Consider the following 23,288-nt stretch of genomic DNA (forward strand, 5'->3'; position numbering starts at 1 on the left):
GGCTCCTCCTGGAGGGGGCAGGAATGGGGCTGCTCCCTCCCAAAAAAGGCTGTGGGATTTCAGGAGCGTGCGGGCTGTGCCGGAGCGGGGAGTGCAAACCGTAGCTCGGGGAGAAGGAAACAGCACTGAGGGTTTGTTCTTGTCCTTCACAGAAAGGTTTTGGGTTTTTTTCCGGGCTCTGGGAGGGAAGGGAGCAAATATTTATTTTTTCTAAAGCACAGAGCTGTCTGGTTTCAAAGCACAGAGTTTTAAAGTACTCCGCCAATCCCCTAACTCTTGTGCCTGCCTAAAAATCACCTGCTGCTGCGGATAGGGCCTCGAGAGTCACAACTCAGCAACGGTAACAGAGAACGTTCATCCGAAAGGTCTCGTGAAATGAGCACTTTGGAATTTCTGAGGTTGTAAAAGAGTAAAATACAGATATCTGTAAATTATTTCCCCACTTTTTAGGAGGTGGTAAAAGGTGTTCATTTCTCTGTAGGGAGAAAAATGCTATTTGCGTGGATTGTGCCCGCAGCGATTTGGTTGTTGGTGCACGTCACAGCAGGTAAGATACTTTTTTTCTTTTCCTACATAGCAATTATTACTTCAAAGAAACACTCAGGCTAACTAGTTGGGGGGTTTTCCCAGCTTCTGTGGGGTGTGCCAGAAGACATCTTTCTTATTAGAGAAAACAAAATTTGATGCTTGATCGGGTTTATACTGTAATTTCTGTAAGAACGCCTTGATCTGCTGCTACTGCCGAGTGTCCTGCGGTTCCCCCCGGGGGGGACCTGGCAGGGCCGCAGCGACTGAGGGCTCTCAGCAGAACCAGAGCTCTCCTTGTGCACAATTAGCACCGCCAGCCGGGTTCGTCTGCGTAGTCAGGGCGGGGAAGAGCGATGGTTGCGACTAAGTTATGCAGGGAGGTTATTGGGTTCAGGGCAAGGTAGAGCTGTTGGTTGCGTGGGGGTGGCGTGGGGGCGTTGGGGGATGAGGAGCTCCCCATGAGCCGGCGATGTGCGCCGGCAGCCCAGAGAGCCCCCCGCCCCCCGGGCTGCATCCCCCGCAGCGTGGCCAGCAGGGCCAGGGGGGGATTGGGCCCCTCTGCTGCGCTCTGCTCTGCTCTGGGGAGACCCCCCCGCAGTGCTGCCTCCAGCTCGGGGGGTCCCCACAGCAGAAGGACACGGAGCTGTTGGAGCGGGGCCAGAGGGGGCCCCGGAGATGCTGGGAGGGCTGGAGCCCCTCTGCTGGGAGGACAGGCTGGGAGAGGTGGGGGGGGTCAGCCTGGAGAGGAGAAGGCTGCGGGGAGACCTTAGAGCCCCTTCCAGTGCCTAAAGGGGCTCCAGGAGAGCTGTGGAGGGACTCTGGATCAGGGAGGGGAGCCATGGGATGAGGGGGAATGGTTTGACACTGATAGAGGGGAGATTTAGATGAGAGATTGGGAAGAAATTGTTGCCTGTGCGGGCAGTGAGCCCCTGGCGCAGGGTGCCCCGAGAAGCTGTGGCTGCCCCATCCCTGGAGGTGTTCAAGGCCGGGTTGGACGGGGCTGGGAGCAACCTGGGCTGGGGGGAGGTGGCCCTGCCCGGGGCAGGGGGTGGGAATGGGTGGTCTTCAAGGTCCCTTCCAACCCAAACCATCCTGTGATTCTATGATACATGAGAAAACATCTCTGCAGCTTCCACAGAGAGTGTCAGAACTCACAAGTAAGGAGAAATGTTGCTCCATCATTTTCCCATATCCTCTGCCGCCGCTCGGCTCCTTTGCCCAGCGCACGAGTGTCCTGGGTGCTGCCAGCAAGCGTGTGCTCTCCCACGCTGAGCGCAGGATCGCCTGTCCCCATCTGTCCTATTCCAAAAGGCAATAACGTGCATGGGAAGGTCTCTGCAAGTCAGAGAAAATCTTGCTTGCCTCTTCGGTAGAGACATGCCTGCCGCTGCTTTGCTGAAACACTATCTCCTTAAACCACAATGAAAACAGAGTTCTGACAGGTTTTCCCTGGGGTTGTGCTTTTTTTGTACGATGCCCGGTCGCCAAGCCTCGGTTTCTGACCCCGGTTAACCGGCTCGGCGAAGGCTGGGCACAGCAATAGCCCCTGAGTTGCCATGCGGAGGCAGCAATTCTTGCATGATAGACTCGGGGAGACTCTTCTCCTTGAGCGCAGTGTGTTGTACAACGTGATGTTTCCATGTTTCCAAAGGTTTTCCCGTTCTCTTGCAGATGCGTGCAGCAACGGGAACGTGACGGGCAGCAAACTCCCCCGTGGCACCACAGAAATATGTGACAAAGGGAACATGACCACTAACACCGCTTCTCCTGTCCAGCCTGGAACCGATGTCACCCTCTCCTGCCAGCTGAAGCCCCTCCGACCCACCAACCAGTGCAGGATCGCTATTTTCTTTAACAGCTCTGAACTAATTAGCAACTACAGCAGTGCAGTGAGCACCAAGTTTGTAGTCCGTACATACGGCAAACACGTGTTTACGTGCAAAACAGTTTGTGAGCACAGGAAAACACTCATTTGTGGAATCGAGATAGAATCTGGAAGTAAGGAGAATTTAATTATTCCTTGTTCTTCAGCATTTCCTGTGGTACCTCTGAGACGCGTGTTAGAAACTAGCAGGGGGTGGCCTTTTCCGGAAAAGGTGCTGTCTTTTAGCAGCTTTTTGTATTTAAAATATCTCTGGCTGGGACTGTGCCTCTCTGTTCTATCCCCGACACCCACCAATCTCTCCAGGACACAGGGGACTCGCAAGAAAAATTCTAAATTTTAGATTTTCTTCGAGCCTGATGAGCTGATGCTGCAGCAGCAGTTGTCTGCTGTATCAGTGCTACCTTTATATATATATATATATATATATAAAAGAATAATGGTTGATTGCTTCAAGCAAAGCTTGTGGTGTCCAGTCTGGACAGCTGTTAAGCGCTGGTATTCATCTGGGACCCTTTAAAGTCACTGGGGCTTCGCTCAAGTGTCAGAGATCACCGACAGCAATTTTCCCACATTAAAATTATTAGCCCGAATATGTTGTCTAGAAACTCGTTAACAAACCCAAACCAAGCAAAACATCAAACTTTCTTAAAATGTCTCCTATCAACATCTTTAAGGAAGAAACTGATAAGAATATCTGTTTAAGATCCTCCAGACGAGCCAAGAAACGTGTCGTGCATCCAGTATGGGACAGACGGCCATCCCGACTGCACCTGGGACAAAGGAAGGCTCACTTACATCAGCACTACATACGTGATACAGTGAGTAATGCAGGGACATAAGTTCTCTAATACATATCATCGTGTCTTAGAATTTTTATATTTTTACACCATTTATTGAATATTTACCCTTATCAAAGCGCATGAAAGAGTTGGTTTATGAACAACCAAGTATGGGGAATGGCTGGAGAGCAGCCCTGAGGAGAAGGCCCTGGGGGTGCTGACTGACGAGAAGCTCACCAGGAGCCGGCAGTGTGCGCTCACAGCCCAGAAGGCCAACTGGATCCTGGGCTGCATCAGAAGTGTGGCCAGCAGGTCAAAGGAGGGGATTCTGCCCCTCTACTCCACTCTCGTGAGACCCCACCTGCAGTACTGCCTCCAGCTCTGGAGGCCCCAATAGAAGAAGGACATGGACCTGCTGGAGCATGTCCAGAGGAGAGCCACGAGGATGACCCGAGGGCTGGAGCACCTCTCCTGTGAGGAGAGGCTGAGAGAGTTGGGGCTGTTCAGCCTGGAGAAGAGAAGGCTCCGGGGAGATCTTATTGCAGCCTTCCAGTCCCTAAAGGGGGCCTACAGGAGAGCTGGGGAAGGGCTTTTTACTGGGGCATGTAGCGATAGGACGAGGGGGAATGGCTTTAAACTGGAAGAGGGCAGGTTCAGATTGAACATTAGGAAGAAGTTTTCCACTGTGAGGGTGGTGCGGCACTGGGACAGGTTGCCCAGAGAGGGTGTTGAGGCCCCATCCCTGGAGGTGTTCAAGGCCAGGTTGGATGTGGCCGTGGGCAACCTGGGCTTGGGGGGAGGTGTCCCTGCCTATGGCAGGGGGGTTGGACCTTGGTGATCTTCAAGGTTCTTTCCAACCTAAACCATTCTATGATTCTAAGTAACAGGCGACAGGTTGCACCAGGGGAGGTTCAGACTGGATATAAGGAAAAATTTCTTCCCCAAAAGGGCTGTCCAGCACCGGCACAGGCTGCCCAGGGCAGTGGTGGAGTCGCCATCCCTGGAGGTATTTAAAAGACAGGCAGACATGGTGCTGAGGGACGTGGGTTAGTGGTGGTGTTGGCAGTGTTGGGTCAATGGCTGGACTCAATGACCTTCAAGATCCCTTCCAACCTAGACAATTCTATGATTGTACGAATAAGGTGGCCCGAGGCTTCCATGACCACAGAAGCCAATCAGAGCGGTTAAAACCCCTTTTCTGCTCACATCTGCGGGCGCTGCACTGCAGTGGGTTGGCTCCTTCAGATTTCAGCAGGTAAAGATGGTCTGCCAAGAGGTGACCTGCTGCTTTCCCGTGGTGGATCTATTTAGTGAATCTGTGGTTAGCAGTGCCTGCATCAGCAATCCTGTGATCTGAGCTGCTCGGAATTTAGCTAAGGAGATGGAAAGGGACTTTGCTTGGAAATGTGTTATTTCTGCGTCCCATTTTAGACTCAACCTCTATTTTTGCTCGCTCTGGTTTTGCTGAGCCTTCGCTGAAAAAGGTCATGGCTACTTCTGCAGCAAAGGGTGGGGAAGGATCAAAGGCTCCCTAGAGCCCGTCAAGGCGTGTTAGGAGACCTTGGATTTCAGGAATCACCATGCATAGGAGGAACCTTATTAAAAACCTCTACTCAGGCAAACATCTGGGTAGAATGAATTAATTTTGCCCTTTGCAAACCACTGGGTTAGGCTGAAGTAGTCCCCATTTGTTTCCAAGATGCTGCATGGTGACCATCTCCTTGCCCTGCAAGGCTCACTCTTCTTCACCTTGTTCTTGTTCTTGTTCTTGTTCTTGTTCTTCTTCTTCTTCTTCTTCTTCACCTTCTTCTTCTTCTTCTTCTTCTTCTTCTTCTTCACCTTCTTCTGTTGGCCAAGGTAGCAGCAACTTTCTTAGCGGCTTGTAGAAACCTGTCACTGCTCTTTAAGCAGAAGAATATATGGGTAATTTGCAGAAGAGTAGAGAATTGTGGATAACGAGTCCTGCAAGCATTGTAACAGAGCTAGAGCAGTGCTTGCTAGTAAGTTATTAAGAAATGCAAAAGGTCAGCCTGGACCAACATGATATGAACATCTCTGGTTCAGGTGGAAGAAAATACACAGAGGAGCTAAATAAGTTACCCAGGGCAATGGGTTGAATGACATCGAGAATTAAAAGCTGTGTTTGAAGCCATGCCATACTGCAGATAAACTACATCTTTAATCACTGACTTAGTTAAAAAAAAAACAACCAAACCCCCCAAAATCCATCATCCCCCCAAATTCTGTGTGCCAACACTTAGGCTCAGTCATAGCGAAATATTAGGTAATCATTGCGCTATTAAAAGGAACCTACTCGCACACTTGTAGCTCCGAAATCCGAAACTATTTCCTTTGTCTGCAATTAAAACCAAAAAGCAGTGTAACACCTTCGCTACCGATTTGGCCAGAGGAGTATTTACTGTAACCACTGTATTTAAGCGGATCTTTCAAGGAGAGGATGCTGGAAGAGCCCCAAGGGACCCGGAGCAGCACGACTGTACGGGGACCCGAGCCGTGCCCCGACGCAGCCAGGGTTTGGCTTTCTTGGTGTACAGGAGAGTATTAACCAAGCATTTTCCTTCTGTTCCAGGCTCTCAAACGGGACGGATGTCTTATGTGTTTCAGAAGAAAGCCAGAGTACGGAGTTTGGCTCGCTGGCTCTGAGCAAGTTGACTTTCGACTCTACTTACACCCTTGTGGTTGCTGCCTCCAATGAGCTAGGAAGTGCTTTTTCACAACCACTCGTGTTCGCGTTAATAGACATAGGTAAATGCATGACTTACCACCTTTCGGATAGCCCCAGCCCTTTGGAAAGGCATGAAAACATTTTGAGCACTTTCTTGTTTAAACCGCTGAGAAGAAGCATCCATCCAGTCTAACCCAGTAATTCTATTTTCCGCTCCACCCTCCCCGTTCTGAGCTGCGCTGTGTATCTGAGCCCTCTTTGCTTATTTCTGTGTTTTTTTTTGTTTTGGGTTTTTTTTTGTTTTTCTGCTAGTGAAACCACATCCTCCCAACTTTCTGGTGGAATTTGAAAATTCTTCTGCGACCGGCTGCGCCTTTTTTCGGCACGCTGAAGCGCAAGCGCGGCACTGCAGGCTGAGATACCGTCCCCTCGCCAGGCACACCTGGAGCACGGTAATCCTCTTCTGAACAAAGGATGTTACCGTCCGTGGAGGTTGCTTCAATACCGTTATTTCTTACTAGAATCACTTTGTCCAAATTTGCCTTCCTCTGCTCTTTAACACCATGCTTAAGGAAAGCTGTTGCCTACCGGTCAAAAGCCATCATTGGCCTAAAACTGAATGAAGGTAAAACACTGATCCTGTAAAAAAGCGTGTGTGTGAATATTTCCCCGTACGTCACGTGTCTGTGTGATGCACTGAAGAATCCGAGGTTGTGCTTCACCCGCCACTTTAGTGGAATATGATCATATCTGCTCGTCATAGCTCGTGGCTACAGGCGCGCAATTTCCAAATCGGCTGTGCTTTCCCTAATGCTGATCGAAAACCTTTTTAAGCAGTAAAAGCAATGTATTGCCTGAAGTCGAGTAAAACACGTGAACAGAAAATTTGTTGTCTTCGCATAATTAAATGCGGGGGTTTTCTGATGAAGGACTGCAAGCCCGATGATTCATTGCATCGTTCTTTGAGTTATTAAAGTTGCCTCAGATCAGGGGTTTCCCCACTGGTTTTTTAAAGACGTGTTTTGGCTGGCTGGGCTTGGCTTTGGGTATCAGCAATTCAGCCTCTCACTGCCTTCAACCTTTATTTCCTCGTGAGCTTAACATTATATGTCCTTTGTCTTCGTTAAAGGTTGAGACCTTAAGCAGTGAGAAATGCAGTCTTTACGGTCTGGAGCCTCACACTGCCTACGAGTTTCAGGTCAGCTGTAAAATTCACCCCAAGCGAGGATTGTGGAGCAACTGGAGCGGGTACCAGACCTGGACCCCAGAAGCAGGTAACACAAGACGCGTCTCCTGCGCGGAGCCCGCGTCTACCCTTTGCGCACAAGGGGAAACTTCAGCTAACGAAGTCGAAACGCTGCTGGGTTTTTTTGCCGGTTGGTTTGCGGCGTCTCTGTAGATCCAGACGCAGAGCCAACCGGGAAGTAACTCCTGGAAGGGAATTGCGGTTTTAATGAGCAAAAATGGAAACTGTTCAAGTTTCTCGCAAAACAGGATTTTCAAGAGTTCACCGGGAAGGTCTGAAGGATGTATTTTGTTGATGCTGAAGGTTGGGGGAATTTTTCCCACGTTGCCCAGAGCCGGAGCGGCCTGCCGCATCGTGACACAGCTGGAGAAGGCAGAGACAGTCTGTGCAGCTTAGCCAGGGACAGAAAAACCTTCTGTCTTGGTTCAGATCTAAGCGTTTTACTGAATTCCTGCAGTAACCCTGTGCTCAGGTGAGGATGGCTGCCATGTCACCCTCTGCTGCGGATGACCCCCAGCTTGGGTGACCCCCTCTGGGTCCTTGAGCTCACCCAACGATCTGGTGAGAAGTTGGGTGGATTGGCCAGGAAACTGCCTGGACTCTTTCCCTTCTGCTGACGCTGGCAGGTTTTAACAAAGGAGTTGGATTTTGCCAAGTCATCTTTTCCCAAATAGAGAAGTTATTTCACTTGGCGCCTCCTCAGGTGCGCCCTCCACCACACTGTGGAGCGGTTGGAGACCTGGGTAGCTTCAGCAGAGCAGAATCTGGCCAGGCATTCGGGAGAGAGAGGTTCCCACCAGGAAATTAGGTGAGCAAAGGGCAGACTCCAGGGACACACAGCACCAACCTGAGGACAATCCCATTAGAGCCATAGAATGGTTTGGGTTGGAAGGGACCTTGAAGATCATCCAGTGCCACCCCCCGCCCTGGGCAGGGACACCTCCCCCCAGCCCAGGTTGCTCCCAGCCCCGTCCAACCCGGCCTTGAACACCTCCAGGGATGGGGCAGCCACAGCTCCTCGGGGCACCCTGCGCCAGGGGCTCACCGCCCCCACAGGAGAGAATTCCTTCCTAATATCTCATCTAAATCTCCCCTCTTCCAGTTGGAAGCCATTCCCCCTAATCCTATCTCTACATGCCCTTGTAAAAACTCCCTCCCCAGCTCTCCTGGAACCCCTTTAGGGACTGGAAGGCTGCAATAGGATCTCCCCAGAGCCTTCTCTTCTGCAGGCTGAACCATTAGCTCCTGCCATGGTCCACACTGGCTGCCTTGGGCTGGCCGCGGGCTCACAGACCTGCCTGCCGGGCTTCATCCTGAGCTGCACAAGCTCAGAGGCTGCAAAACTTGCAGTTCTGACGAGAGAAGAAAGCTTCTCAGAAGTTCGTGTTTCAACAACGATGCGTCAGCTGCTTTGGCATCCCCTCCTTTCATCTGCCGCTTGCCTTTGGTTGCTCTTTTTTTGTGAATTACTATAAGCTCTTCAGCCTAGTCCGTTATTACTCGCGCTATTTACCACTACTGACAGCATCAGTTTCTGTAAGAAGCATTGATTGATGCAAAAGGTGTGAACTTTTCCTTCCCTCCCCCACCTTCCTCTCAACAGTTTTCTCAACCTTCTCGCTGCACCCTGGCTTGCTGCCGCGTTTGTGGTCGTCACCCCTCTACCCAGCTGCTGCAATTAAACGAGAAGCTTTTGCCCCCAGACCGGGTGACCAGAAGCTTCTTTGAAGGAGCTGAAGTTCCACCCGTGAGTTTGGCCTTTTGCAAATTCAGGAGTGGACCTTTTCAGTAAGGTCAATTTTTTTTTTTTTTTTTCCCCCTTTTTCTCTAAGCCTGACCTGCCACAAAACTTGCTTTATGCAAGGACTGTTCGTAAGCGAGCGTATTTTTTTTTTTTTTCTTTCCCCCAGCTAATTCGTGTGGTTCACGTGTGAAATGAACTTTAAAATCCGGGCTGGAGTCCAACAGATGCAATCCCGTATTTTATTTTTCTCCTGCTTTGAGCTTGCCCCTTCCTCCCTGGCTCACAGCGAGCGTGCCCTGGTTTTATTCCTTCTGTCGGTCTTCCTTCTTGTTTCTATTCCAGTCACTATTTGCAGTTAATAGAGGACAAATAGCTCTTAAGGTTGCTGGCACTGAGGGGTTTTTTATGTCTTTGAACTTAGCAAATAGCAGGCGGCCCCATTCTAGCTGGGGCCCTCCGACAGCTGCCTGCTGCTCGGGTTATTAGTAGCAATTACTGTTAGAATTTGATGGGTTTGTTTTGGTCAGGGACCTTGAGGAACCAAGCTTTGTTACCTTTTGCCACATCAGCTTTCTTTACGTGTCTCTGAACGGTTGGAGCACATCATCCACCCAGTTCTGCAGCTGGAAGTCTGCTTTAATGCTATTTTTGGAAGGTTTATTTAAAACATCGAGGGTTTCCAGTCTTTCTGTGACTGGAAGGGGAATCGTGGAAAGAAGAGAGATTTTAAGCTACCTCTGACGAGCTCCTACCCAGCTAGCTGTTAAAGACCTTTATTGCTTAGAGCCAGACAGTGAAATCCTACAGACCCTACAAACCCCATCACCTGGGGCTGCCCGTCGTTTTGGGCTTAATGTAGCCAACCCCAAGGACCTTAGTTGGCCTCAACTTTTATGCAAGAGGAGAGCTCATACTGTCGCTTTGCAGTGTAGGCTTCCTCGGGAGCCATCCCCATTCCCGAGGGCAGGATAAAGTCACCAGCAGAGCAAAACCCTCTCTGGGGCTGGTGGCTCGTTCTCTTCATAAGCACCGTCATCAACGCAGCTGAACTCCAGCTGCACCAGCGAATACAGGCTATTACGTATTACACCATTTCATGGGCTTTTTAAACCTTAAATTCTCATTGTCTCAGGATTTTTACCTCCTTCGCCTGTTCAGCGTCTTGTTCGTTTGCTTCGAAACACGGCCGTTAATGCCGCTCACCCTTTTCCTTCCCACACCAGTGCCCACCGGGCTCCTGGACGTCTGGTACCGACAGCAGGACGTGGACTCCCAAAGACAGAACATCTCTCTTTTTTGGAAGGTGAGTCGTTTAAGTGAAACCTGAGCAGATGAGGGGGAACTCTGATTTCTGCGTTCGCAGGAAAGGCCTGATCACAAGGAGAGAGGAGGGCTTTACCAGTGCCCGGTGATGGGGACACGGACCAGCTTGCTTCCCCCCAGGAGGTTCATCAGCTCTTTTCTACCTACAATTTCCCTTTCACAGTTCCGCAAACATTCTGTCCTGCTGGAGGTACAACAGGTTCCCAGCACATCACATCAGCGAAGAGGAGGTATCACGGCTCAGTTACCACCTGGCAGAGATACACTTTCCCTCCCTCTTTCCATAAGGTGACCTGTCCCTGGCGATAACTCCAAAGGCAACAGATTATTGTTCCAGCGCTGGCGCAGGGTGCCCCGAGAAGCTGTGGCTGCCCCATCCCTGGAGGTGTTCAAGGCCAGGTTGGACGGGGCTGGGAGCAACCTGGGCTGGGGGGAGGTGTCCCTGCCCAGGGCGGGGGGTGGAACTCAATAATCTTTAAGGTCCCTTCCAACCCAAACCATTCTGTGTTTTTATGATTCTATAACAACCTTACAGACTTCCTAATTTGTTTCCTAATTAATGTCTCCCTCTCCTGGTTCTCCGCCTCGTTGCTTTTTGCCATGGTTGCCATAGGTGGTCAGGACAGGAGTTCTAGGAGGCCAGGAGGACACCATGCCCCCTGTTCGCCATCCGCACGCACCTTCTGGGCCTGTTTTGGGATATGAACATCCTTCGGGGGTGGTTCTGCTCTGTTTTGTTTATATGAAGGACAGAGCGATGAAGAATGGGGGAGGCAGAAGAGGCAATTTTTTGTAATAGCCCTTTAAGGTGATCAAACTCTCCAAAATTTAAGAGCTGGCTGTAGCTTGGGCAACTGGAAGGGTCCTGCCCACGTCCCTGCTGTGTGGATGGATGGTCGGGTGACGCTGTTGTCGTACAGCCGCACGGGAAGAAACCGGTTTTCTTTATAGGTGTGAAGCAGGTGATGGGCAAAGCACGTGCAGAAGGGTTTGCTAAGGGTGAAACTGCAGACCTGAAACTGGGAGAACTGCGTTGAAAACCTTTGGTGGTTTGGGTCTGCCGAGCAACGCCTCCTGTGAGCCGGGGCTGAGACCCCGCGCGGGGAATTTCAAACAGAACTCAAATTAAGACCCGTCTGTAGGGTAAAAATTCCACATTACCGTACGTGACCGCCCAGCTCAGGGGAACAGGCTTACGCCAGGTCTGCTGTCCCAACGCTCCCAGTGAAACCAAGCCCTGTTACTGGTGCCGGGCGCTGAGTTTCTCCAGTATTACCGGCCCAATGCTCAAAGCCAGGTCCGAGAGGGATTTTTGGATTGTGGGGCGTTTTGCTGTGGTGGTTTCGTTTCAAAGGCGGTGAGGTTATTATCTGGTTTCTAAAGCATAAATTATCTTTGACTCCCAGTTTGCAGTCTCTCGGTAACCTTCCAGTTACTGCTCCATCTTCTCCCCACACCAACAAGCACCGCGCTATAAGTGAAAGCAGAAATTCTCCCGCGAGTATGTGCCTCCAGCCATTGTGGCTTTTAAGACATTTAACTCGAAGCCCTTCAACTTGCAGTCGCGACGCTTTCCGTACCGAAGCCGACTTCCCGCAGCATCATTCATAAAACCATACATCGCTTTTTTTTTTCGTTTTCACGACGGCTTCAAAAAAAAGCCTCAGACTCAGTACGACGTACTACCGTTACACATTTTCACATTTCCACGCTAATCCCGCAGGAAGGGGCACCAATTTAATTTCCGCGGGCTTTCAGAGGGGTTTCAGCACCGCGTTTGTCCCCCGCCGCTGCCGCCAAAGCCATTGCAAAGCTGCCAACATTTTCTTGTTTTTAAAAGTAGGGTTTTTCTCCCCCCCCCCGCTTCCTTTTTTTTTTTGTTTGTTTTGTTACAACCCAAAAAAAAAAAAGAAAAACCCACCAAACAAAATGAACTCGCTGTATAGGAACTGCAGGAAACTGAAAGCGATAGTACAACTGCAGACACCCGGGGTGGAAAAACCAGCGAGAGGTGTTACACGGCACAGCACAGACTGACTTCTCAGAGATGTGTAGTCTCGGGGGGGGGGTGGGGTGGGGTGAATTTAAATAATTCTTTATTGTGGCTTTAAGCAAAAATCTGGATTTTCCCCTACTGAAAAATTGCTCGTTTTCCCCCGTCCAGCCGTGCACTTAATACTCTTCTTTCCCCCCTTGTGGAAAGCCTGGCTTGAGGTCAGACTCGAGGAAGGAGGAGGCTGCGTGTTTCCCTGTCCCCGGCTACTCCACTGCTTGGAAAATCGGCAGCTCGCAGCAAAAGAGCTTCACTAAACTGGAATTAAGCAAGAAAAAATAAATAAGAAATGAAAATATGCAACCTTCAGAGAGGGTGTCAGGTAAACGCGTGCTCTTGGCCCTGCCATTAGGGAATGAACTCATTTCGTGTGGCTGGACGCCACACGTTCCCAAGAGCAGAGCAGTGATGGGGACGGGATAAGGCTTGGGAACGGAGAGCGCTGGTCACAGCAGCAGAATGAAAGGGAAAAATCAGAACAGGCTGTTACGTGGTACGGGTTTCACACAAGTGTGCGAAATCATGGTGGAAAAGGAAAATCCTGCAGCAAGGACTCGAACTTCCTTTGGAGAAAAGCATTATATTTGTAGCAATAAAAGTGCACGTTCACTTAGGAACGTGTGTTCTTAGGTTGGTACTGATGGGGAAACGGTGCTACCTTTGAAATGCGTTAGCTGTACTTCAGGCCAGCAGATCTTAACTCAATTTAAAAAAAAAAAAAAAAAGTAAAGTATTACAGAAGAAAGCAGTCTCAACCAGTGAGCGAGCAATCTCTGTAGCACTCCTCCTTTCCTCCAGCTTTCAGAGAAGAAGAAATTAAAAACCGATCGTTGGTTCCCAAAGAATGTCAGCTACTATGTGCTGTTGTCCAGCAAGTGACCTTGTTACTATTAGAACAGAAAAGGAAGAGAAAAAATTACCTCCGAGTGAAAGTTGCTCACTTAAGTGGGGCAGGTTGAGCATCTGGGTTAGGGAGATGCTCCGAAGCCGTCCCTGCCTGCAAGGATCCCACCTCCGCCTGGCGTTGGAAGGGGCCGGGGCTGCTGCTCCATGGGCATCCCAGCCTGGGTGGACGATCTGCAGGGAGCGTGCGGGCTTGCCAAACCCTCCTTTGAGAGGGCTGGTGGCTGTGACACAAATATCCCTTTCGTGGCCGGAGGTTCGTTTAAAAGCAGGTGTAATATTTGGTTCACAAATGGCCAACAGCAGCTTCATCCACAAGCCAGTCTGAAGCCTTCCTGGGCAGCCTGCTGGGATCCCTGGCTTGGTACCACCACATCTCTGCAGGCTTTGCTCATCACAGAATCACAGAATGGTTTGGGTTGGAAGGGACCTTGAAAACCATCCAGTCACACCCCCCTGCCCCGGGCAGGGACACCTCCCCCCAGCCCAGGTTGCTCCCAGCCCCGTCCAACCCGGCCTTGAACACCTCCAGGGATGGGGCAGCCACAGCTTCTCGGGGCACACTGCGCCAGGGGCTCACCACCCCCACAGGCAACAATTTCTTCCTCATATCTCATCTAAATCTGCCCTCTTCCAGTTTGAAGCCATTCTCCCTCATCCCACGGCTCCCCTCCCTGATCCAGAGTCCCCCCCCAGCTCTCCTGGAGCCCCTTTAGGCACTGGAAGGGGCTCTAAGGTCTCCCCGGAGCCTTCTCTTCTCCAGGCTGATCCCCCCCACCTCTCCCAGCCTGTCCTCCCAGCAGAGGGGCTCCAGCCCTCCCAGCATCTCCGGGGCCTCCTCTGGCCCCGCTCCAACAGCTCCGGGGCCTTCTGCTGTTGGTGGCCCCAGAGCTGGAGGCGGCACTGCGGGGGGGGTCTCCCCAGAGCAGAGTAGAGGGGCAGAATCCCCTCCTTCACCCTTCTGGCCACACTTCTTCTGATGCAGCCCAGGATACGGTTGGCATTTTGGGCTGCGATTGCGCATGGCCGGCCTGCGTTGAGCTTCTCAGCAATCAGCCCCCCCTGGATGCTCAGGTGAAGAACAGAGTAACAACTGCTCTTTCCTCGCAGGCTTTGAGCAAGTCGGAGGCGAGAGGAAGGATCTTGCGGTACGCAGTGACCTTCGAAGCCCTGGACCAGCGGTGCCCCCCGGCAGGAGAAGCACACATTACCAACCACACCAGCTATGCCCGAGTCACGCCAAGGGTGGGCTACAAGATAACGGTCACCGCCGAGAACTCAAGGGGCAGGTCCCCCCCTGCGTCCATCGTGACCAGCCTGGGCGCCCAGGGTAAGGCACCCTGGGGATAACACCAGTGCTCTGCTCCGTGCTGCGCACCACGAAAGCGTTCGGGTCCCACCGCCTCGTGCTCGTGGAGGTCCACCTCCGTGAACCTTCTGGGATCTGCGGGTCCAGTTTTTGCTGTGGTCCGGGGTGCAGTTTCACAACAGGTTGAGTTGCTCAGTGTCAGCATTGCTGCAATTTCACCTCAGCCCCTCCTGCCGAGAGGGGGGTGAGGCACGCCGCGGGCCGCCCAGGCGCCGGACACGGCAGAGAATCAACCACGCCAAAAAAGAAAAAAAATAAAGGGTGGTTTTGGGGTTTTGGGTTGGGGTTGGGTTGTTTGTTTTTTTTTTCACATGAGCGAGGTGGCAGGACCGAAGGGAAGGCGCTGGTGAGGGGAAGTCACACAAAGCTTTATCTCCTGCGAAATTGCGCTCTGTTGTACCTACGCGGCAAAATTAACGAGCGTGAACTCACCCAGCCCCAAATTTCCTGTGCCAGCACCGGGCATGACAGAGCCTCGCGGTCTCGGTTTGCGCTGTTTGTTCTCTATTTGCTCTGCAACTTCAGCAAAACAGCAACAGAGTCACTGCCAAATATTTCACCTTTTCCCAGAGCTGCCTCGAACATCAAACAAATGCTCTCCTCCATCGGAGGCGGATGCGCAGCTCCTCAGCTTGCGGGCTGCGTTGGTCACGTGAGCCCTTCCTGAGGTAGAGACAGGATTGGTGCAGAAATATCACTGGGATCTGATTATTTGGAGGACAAGAACTGCTTTGTGGGCATTTGCGTCCAGCTCTGGAACCCCCAACATAGGAAAGACATGGACTTGTTGGAGCAGAGCCAGGGGAGGGCCAGAAAGATGCTGGGAGGGCTGGAGCCCCTCTGCTGGGAGGACAGGCTGGGAGAGGTGGGGGGGTCAGCCTGGAGAAGAGAAGGCTCCGCGGAGACCTCAGACCCCCTTCCAGTGCCTAAAGGGGCTCCAGGAGAGCTGGGGGGGGGGGCTTTTTACAAGGGCATGGAGTGATAGGATGGAGGGAGAATGGCTTCAAACTGGCAGAGGGGAGGTTGAGATGAGATAGTAGGAAGAAATTCTTGGCTGTGGGGGTGGTGAGCCCCTGGGGCAGGTTGCCCCGAGAAGCTGTGGCTGCCCCATCCCTGGAGGTGTTCAAGGCCGGGTTAGACGGGGCTGGGAGCAACCTGGGCTGGGGGGAGGTGGCCCTGCCTATGGCAGGGGGGTGGCACTGGGTGGTCTTCACGGTCCCTTCCAACCTAAAACACTCAATGATTCTATCATTTGTAAGAAAAAAACATTCAGAAAAGATGGTGGTTTTATACTATCAAGGAATATTTTGATGACTTTCCCAACTTTTTCTCCTGCAAGAAAAAGTAACCTGGCCTTAGCTGTGAAAGCAAGAGCTTTGGTCTTGTGGAGACGATGCGTGTTGGTGGCTCTGTCACAGGAGCAGGACGTTGGTACGTGCCATGACAGTGTCTTCTCAGGGCTTGGGGATGGTATGAACAAGCAAAGCTGTGCGCATCCAAACTGCTGCACCATGGGACAAGACCAGAACGTGGCTCTATTCCTATCGACATAGACACCACCCTTCTATAAAGACCTTTCCTATCAATGGCAGTTTATTTTTATCCATTCCGTGATGCCAAAATACATGAGACACAGCAAAAGCCACATATCAAACTTATGGAGCCCACCAGAGGTCAAGGCAAGTTTGTGCTGACGGTGTCTTTTTTGTTTGGTTGGTCTTTCTCCCCTCTAAGATCTACCTCCTCCTCAGAAGTTGTCTGCCGTGGCCATGGGAAACAGCAGCATCCTCGTCAGCTGGAAACCACCCGGCAGCCCGGCGGCGGCGCCCAGCGGGTACGTGGTGGAGTGGGCAGAGCCGGGGAGGGACACGCACCCGGAGACCCATCCAACCTGGGTGAAGCTGCCGGCGTCCAACCTGTCCACGGTGATCGCAGGTAACCGCCGCCTCGAGGCCGGGTGTCACCGCGGGAGCCTTTTATTCCAAAAGCTTTTTAAGGAACAAGTCAGATTCTAGTTTTTACTAATTCAGCATAAGAAATGATGGCTTTTAAAGCTTTCTGTATAGGAGGGGGAAAAAAAATAACGCGTGGCTGCTCGGGGCTCAGTTCCGCAGTCACTCTCAGCTGAGATTTATATCTGATAAGGTAAATGTCTCCGGAAAAAAACCTAGTCCCTCCAAAATGGAACAAGCCAGCTAGAGGTTCAAGAGATCAAAGGCTTAAGAAGAGACTATTTCCTTTCTACTAATTGTTGGTTACTAATCCCAACCAGTACTACGTGTCAGTGTTCTGCACATCAAACAGCCACGAAGTCACAACGGGGGTGACAGCGAGCGCCACCCTCCTTCGGCCTTCCTCCCCTCCGGCCTGGTGCTGCGCCCGCGAGGTGCCGCATCCCCGCTCTCGAAGGAGCTGAAAGAGCAGCGTATTCGCGCCGTGGCTTTGTGCCCTGCTTTGGGAAGGGGAGAAAGGAGTTCCTGCCAACCTCCCGCACCCCACAGGAACGGCCCGGAGGAGGATGCTCACACAAAGTCAGGGGGAAGAAAGAGGGTGTGAGGTTCATCCCCTGCAGCGTGGCCAGCAGGGCCAGGGGGGGATTGGGCCCCTCTGCTGCGCTCTGCTCTGGGGAGACCCCCCCACAGTGCTGCCTCCAGCTCGGGGGTCCCCACAGCAGAAGGCCCCGGAGCTGTTGGAGCGGGGCCAGAGGAGGCCCCGGAGATGCTGGGAGGGCTGGAGCCCCTCTGCTGGGAGGACAGGCTGGGAGAGGTGGGGGGGGTCAGCCTGGAGAAGAGAAGGCTCCGGGGAGACCTCAGAGCCCCTTCCAGTGCCTAAAGGGGCTCCAGGAGAGCTGGGGGGGGGACTCCTGGTCAGGGTGGGGAGCCATGGGATGAGGGGGAACGGTTTGACACTGATAGAGGGGAGATTTAGATGAGATAGTAGGAAGAAATTGTTGCCTGTGGGGGCGGTGAGCCCCTGGCGCAGGGTGCCCCGAGAAGCTGTGGCTGCCCCATCCCTGGAGGTGTTCAAGGCCGGGTTGGACGGGGCTGGGAGCACCCTGGGCTGGGGGGAGGTGTCCCTGCCCAGGGCAGGGGGTGGAACTGGATGGTCTTCAAGGTCCCTTCCAACCCAAACCATTCTGTGATTGTCCTGTGTCCTAAGTGACCTCATGCAGAGCCAAACCCTGCACTTTGTAGCTTAGAGGAACGAGCTGAGTTACAGCTACTCACCTCCTCCTCTCTCCTGGAACACACTGTGGTCCCGCGTCTCCCCGGGAGGGCACGGGGCTGCCGGCAGCTGCTGCTTCACAAGGGGACAGAGGATTTCACCCTTCTGAGCGTGAACATCACTCACTTAACACAATAAAGCTTTGCCAAGTGGAATAGGAAATCACAGAGAAGCACTTCTTCCTTCTTTATGAAAAATGCCTTAATAATCAGAAGATTAATCTCTGATTTAAGCAGCTGATGTAAATCCCTCGGCCATGACTGTAAACCCTTTCACTGGTAACCTGCCACTTCTTTTCATTTCTTTATTTAGAGGAGATAAAAGACAACGTGTGCTATCAGATCAGCGTGTTCGCACTCTATCGGGACAGAGCGGGACAAGTGGCATCAGTTAGGGGACACTCAAGAGCAGAAGGTAAACCACAGCGAAGACCCTTCTGGGTGTTTTTAAGCCCGCTTAAGCTCAGCTTTAACAGTCGGTCTTATGTTTTGCAGCCCCGTCGGCTGGGCCCCAGGTGTACACAACACCGCGGGCAAACGGCATCTTGGTTTCATGGGAAGCAATCCCTGCCCACCACCAAAGGGGCTGCATCACCGGGTACCGCGTATACCTGCAGAAGAAGGAGAGGGAGGAAGCCCCAGCCATCTACGGTGGGTCCCCGGTGAAGAACACGGCCATGGCGCATGTGGAGGACAGAGGGTGGGGGAGAGAGAGAGATGCCTTCGGGAAGCTCCATGTCGGCAGGGAGTCCCGGGACACCAGTCCGCTGGGGGGGTCAGCAGCAAGATTCACCCAGTTTTTTTTTAAAAAACAAAACAAAAAAAAACCAACAAAAAAAACCAACAAACCAAACAAACCAACCCCCAAATTTGCAGAAGTTGCATGACAGTTTGGACTAGATATTTCATAGTTCCACCGTACAAAGCCCACTTTAGACCGAAACGCTACTGTAGCAAGCAGCAGCAGCTGCCAGAGGACGGGTTACGCAGTCCTGGGTGTCCCATCCACACAACGGCACCCGTCACCCCTAGAGCATAAGGTCTCCCACAGCCCTTCCAGCGATTCAGTAACATGGAAAACAAAGTTAATTTAAATTAAGACACCTCTCCCTGCTCCAAGTTCTGGAAACCCGGTTCATTCGAGTGAAAAGCAGTGAAAAGCTGTGCTAGGTGCTTCATCTGCTTCTCCCTCTCTCCCCTCCAGCCGTTCCCGACGCGAGTGCCCCACGCTCCCTGCACATCGCCCGCCTGCAGCCCGGGGAGCACTATGCCCTGTGGATGACAGCCTCCACGGCCGCCGGAGAGGGACCCCGGGGCAACAGCGAACTCCTCTGCTTGGAAAGTACGAGTCTCTGCCAGGATGGGGGGCCAGGAGAGGTCCTAGTCCCCTTGGCCCCATTCTCCACAGACCAGGAACACTTTTCTTGCTCTTCTTTATTTACTGAGGATCTCTCACAGAATGGTTTGGGTTGGAGGGGACCTTGAAGATCATCTCATTCCACCCCCCTGCCCCGGGCAGGGCCACCTCCCCCCAGCCCAGGTTGCTCCCAGCCCCGTCCAACCCGGCCTTGAACACCTCCAGGGATGGGGCAGCCACAGCTCCTCGGGGCACCCTGCGCCAGGGGCTCACCACCCACACAGGCAACAATTCCTTCCTTATAGCTAATCTAAATCTCCCCTCTTTCAGTTTGAAGCCATCCCCCCTCCTCCTATCACTCCACGCCCTTGTAAAAAGTCCCTCCCCAGCTCTGAAGACCCTCTGAATTTTGTAAGAGCTTTTCTATTTAACACCTCTCTGGTGTGTGCACCACCCTGAGTTTACACCCTCTGAAAATACTTCCTCCAATACTGGAAGAGAGATCGGCAATTGCGCATTTTGGGCTGTGGACTACGTACCTCACCAGACATCGGTAGACATCTTCATGTTACAAAATCCTGTTATCCCCAACAATCCATCCAGATTCCCTGTTTTAAACCAACACGTTGGTATGTTTTATGAGCGCAAACACTACTCAGGCCATGACTGTTGTCCAATTTGAACCAGCTTATTTAATTTATTTTTTTTTTTTTAATAAAGGTGAATGATGGGTGTTGTGTATTTCAGGTGTTGGGGACTGGATGACTGTTGTGATTATCTGCAGCTTCTTCATCTTCTCAGCCTGCATTTGTTCTGTGCCTCCGGTAAGAAAAGGGTGAGTGGATCCACCTGTTACATTCCCCCAAAACCCGGAATTGTTATTAGAAGGGATGGTCACGTCCTTTCAGGACACCCTGGGGAACGGCGAGGATCGTTCTGAATAAAGGTTTCGGAGTACGCAAATGATGATAAGAACACACATTGAGCTTAAAATACAGCCTTCCTTCATAGGTACACTGTGAACGTTTAACCTAGAGCTTAAGGGCTGCTGCCACCCAAACAGAACTGAAGGGGTGCGACCCTTGGCGATTAGCCTGGGGGCGAAGTTAAACCCCGAGATTATAAACCATTTTCCTTTAGAACAACGGACACACACGTCCCCCGGCAGATTTTCCAGGACTGGGGCTCACGGCCGTATCCAGCACGCTCTGCCCCACAGGGCTGCTGTTCGTTACCGCAGGCAAACGCCTGGCAGGAGGAGGATGTCCCCCAAGGGGTCAATACTCGGTCCAATTTTAATATATTCATTAATGACCCAGATGAGGGCACAGAGTGTATCCTCAGCAAGTTTGCTGATGGTACCAAACTGGGAGGGGTGGCTGACACCCCAGAGGGCCGTGCTGCCATCCAGCGTGCCCTGGACAGGCTGGAGAGCTGGGCAGAGAAGAACCTAATGAGGTTCAACAAAACCAAGTGCAAGGTCCTGCACCTGGGGAGGAAGAACGTAAAGCACCAGTATAGGTTAGGGGCAGACCTGCTGGGAAGTAGCTCGGAGGAGAAGGACCTGGGGGTCGTGGTAGACAGTAAATTATCCATGAGCCAGCAATGTGCCCTTGTTGCCAAAAAGGCCAATGGCATCCTGGGCTGCATAGGGAAGAGTGTGGCCAGTAGGTCGAGGGAGGTCATTCTCCCCCTCTACTCTGCACTGGTGAGGCCACAACTGGAATACTGTGTCCAGTTTTGGGCTCCCCAGTTCAAGAGGGACAGGGAACTGCTGGAGCGAGTCCAGCGAAGGGCAACTAAGATGATGAAGGGCTTGGAGCATCTCCTTATGAGGAAAGGCTGAGAGCGCTGGGACTCTTCAGCCTGGAGAAGAGAAGGCTGAGGGGAGACCTTATTATGGCATACAAGTATCTAAAGAGTGGGCTGAAAGAGGATGGAGCCAGGCTCTTTTCAGTGGTTCCCAGTGACAGGACGAGGGGCAATGGGCACAAGTTGGAACACAGGAAGTTCCGTTCAAATACACGGAAACACTTCTTTACGGTTCGGGTGGCAGAGCACTGGCACAGGCTGCCCAGGGAGGGGGTGGAGTCCCCTTCTCTGGAGGTTTTCAAGACCCTCCTGGATGCAGTCCTGAGGGATGTGCTCCGGGCAATCCTGCTTTGGCAGGGGAGTGGGGCTGGATGGTCTCTAGAGGTCCCTTCCAACTCTGAAACTCCATGATTCCACGATGCTGCGTGGCATTGCCCTGCCCGCCGCCCCCGCGCTCCCCCCTCAGCCCAGGGCAGCTTCACCACGGCACAGAGCTCCGCGGCGCACACACGGCACGTCCCAGGGCAGCGCCGCGGGGAATCGGCCTTCACCCTTTTAATTGCGTTTATTCAATCTGCAGATTGCACTCGCTCCTCTCGGCCTTTATGCCGCAGTGGCAGAGCGAAGCCATTCCAGACCCAGCTAACGCTACGTGGGCCAAGGACTACATGGCTACAAAAGTAAGTTGTACCTTATTTTGGTTTTTTTTTTCTTCTAATCAGCTGGAGCCATGCAAGTGAGTCATCTCTTGATGAGGCAAATCCAGTACTCCGACAGCAGATAGGATCTGTTCTTGTATCATCTTAGAATGGATGTTGAGTTGGGGGTCTTCAGCCTGGAGAAGAGAAGGCTCCGGGGAGACCTTACAGCAGTTTTCCAGTATCTGAAGGGGCTACAAGAAAGCTGGAGAGGGACTTTTTACAAGGGCATGTAGGGATAGGATGAGGGGGAATGGCTTCAAACTGGAAGAGGGGAGATTTAGATGAGATATGAGGAAGAAATTCTTGACCATAGGGGCGGTGAGCCCCTGGCGCAGGGTGCCCCGAGGAGCTGTGGCTGCCCCATCCCTGGGGGTGTTCAAGGCCGGGTTGGACGGGGCTGGGAGCAACCTGGGCTGGGGGGAGGTGGCCCTGCCCGGGGCAGGGGGTGGCACTGGATGGTCTTCAAGGTCCCTTCCAACCCAAACCATCCTGTGATTCTATCTATCAGGCTAGTTTAAGACCAGAACAAGGCAGATCTCTCATTCTCAGCAGTATCAGCGGCTGTGCAGAGGGACACCTGCAGTCCGGGGGAGGTCATAGGATCTTGATCATATAATTAATTACCGCTGCCCCCCCCACAGGCGGAGCTGAGCTCACCCTCCAGCCTCTTCCTGCTCAGCGCCGGCAGCTTCGAAGAGCCCGAAACAACCCAAGTAGAGGAAGCCTTCACGAAGACAGACCCCCCAGCCCTCCGGGACCAGCTCCTCTTCGGCAGCGCTGGCCACAGGGGAACGGGCCAGTGGCCGCTGGAGAGCGGTTTAGGGCAGGAGCCAGAGTATGAGGCTCTGCCCGGCACGGCAGACGGGGACCTGTACGAGCAGCAGCTCCCCGACCTCTACAAGAAGATAGTGGCGGAGGTGACAGAGCACACACAGACGGTTTCCGAGTACCTCACCAACCCCATCACCGCGTACCCACCCCTGGTTACCGGAACGGCTGAAGACCACCCTGAACTGGAGTGCAATCCTCTCTCCGTCTTCCCAAGAGGGTTTCTGACACCTGTGCTTTCCTACGAAGGGAACCTCACTTTGGACGCGGTGAAAATAAACCGCAGCTCTTTCACAAGGTAGGCGCTCGGCGTGACGGAAGCCCGGCCCGCGTTTTTGCACTTTGGACTAAAGTATGTCAGCGTGTTTCGGTCGCACCAGTCCAGTAACTTGCACGTGACACCTTTAAGAGATTAAAAACCACCCAACTCGCCAATCTTTCCAACACCGTGACTCACACCTTACCGTAAAACACAGCAGCCCCTCGTCAATCCAGCACGCCCAGGTAGAATTAACAACAGAAGACCAGGAATGACGGAGATGCATTATCCGGCTTTCGGAGTGGTTAATTAGTGACCCAGATGCCTTCACGCCGCCTGGGCTGCCTCAGGCTCCTCCTGTCCCCACTGCCTGCTCAGGAGCGGCTCAGCCTGGCACGGTCCACCCCAGGAATCAAGAGATGTCCCAACCATCATTTCAGCCGCCGCTCGCGCAGGACCTCACCATCGCCGCCCCAGCGGGACGGCGGCTGCAGCCCGTGCTCCTCCAGCTGTGCACAGCTGGGCAGCCACGCAGCACGGGGACGTGGCATTCCTCCCCGCAGCCCCAGCGCTGGCACCAAGGCACATTGT

At 52.7% G+C, this 23,288-nt stretch overlaps 1 protein-coding gene across 1 annotated transcript; it reads left to right on the top strand.

Moving 5' to 3' along the window:
- Window positions 1–489: 489 nt before the first annotated feature.
- Window positions 490–22,895, top strand: IL12RB2 (interleukin 12 receptor subunit beta 2; the record flags this gene model as incomplete). Its single annotated transcript, XM_082483834.1, has 15 exons — window positions 490–547; window positions 2,200–2,526; window positions 3,117–3,231; window positions 5,783–5,958; window positions 6,191–6,330; window positions 7,008–7,152; window positions 10,092–10,171; window positions 14,258–14,477; window positions 16,251–16,451; window positions 18,054–18,155; window positions 18,236–18,391; window positions 18,945–19,082; window positions 19,845–19,932; window positions 21,490–21,589; window positions 22,252–22,895. 15 exons carry the CDS (start codon window positions 490–492, stop codon window positions 22,738–22,740), a joined length of 2,535 nt encoding a protein of 844 aa, XP_082339960.1. The 3' UTR covers window positions 22,741–22,895.
- Window positions 22,896–23,288: the final 393 nt, after the last annotated feature.

The sequence above is a fragment of the Vanellus vanellus genome, assembly GCF_965231255.1.
Source record: "Vanellus vanellus genome assembly, chromosome: 5".
Taxonomy (NCBI): Eukaryota; Metazoa; Chordata; class Aves; order Charadriiformes; family Charadriidae; genus Vanellus; species Vanellus vanellus.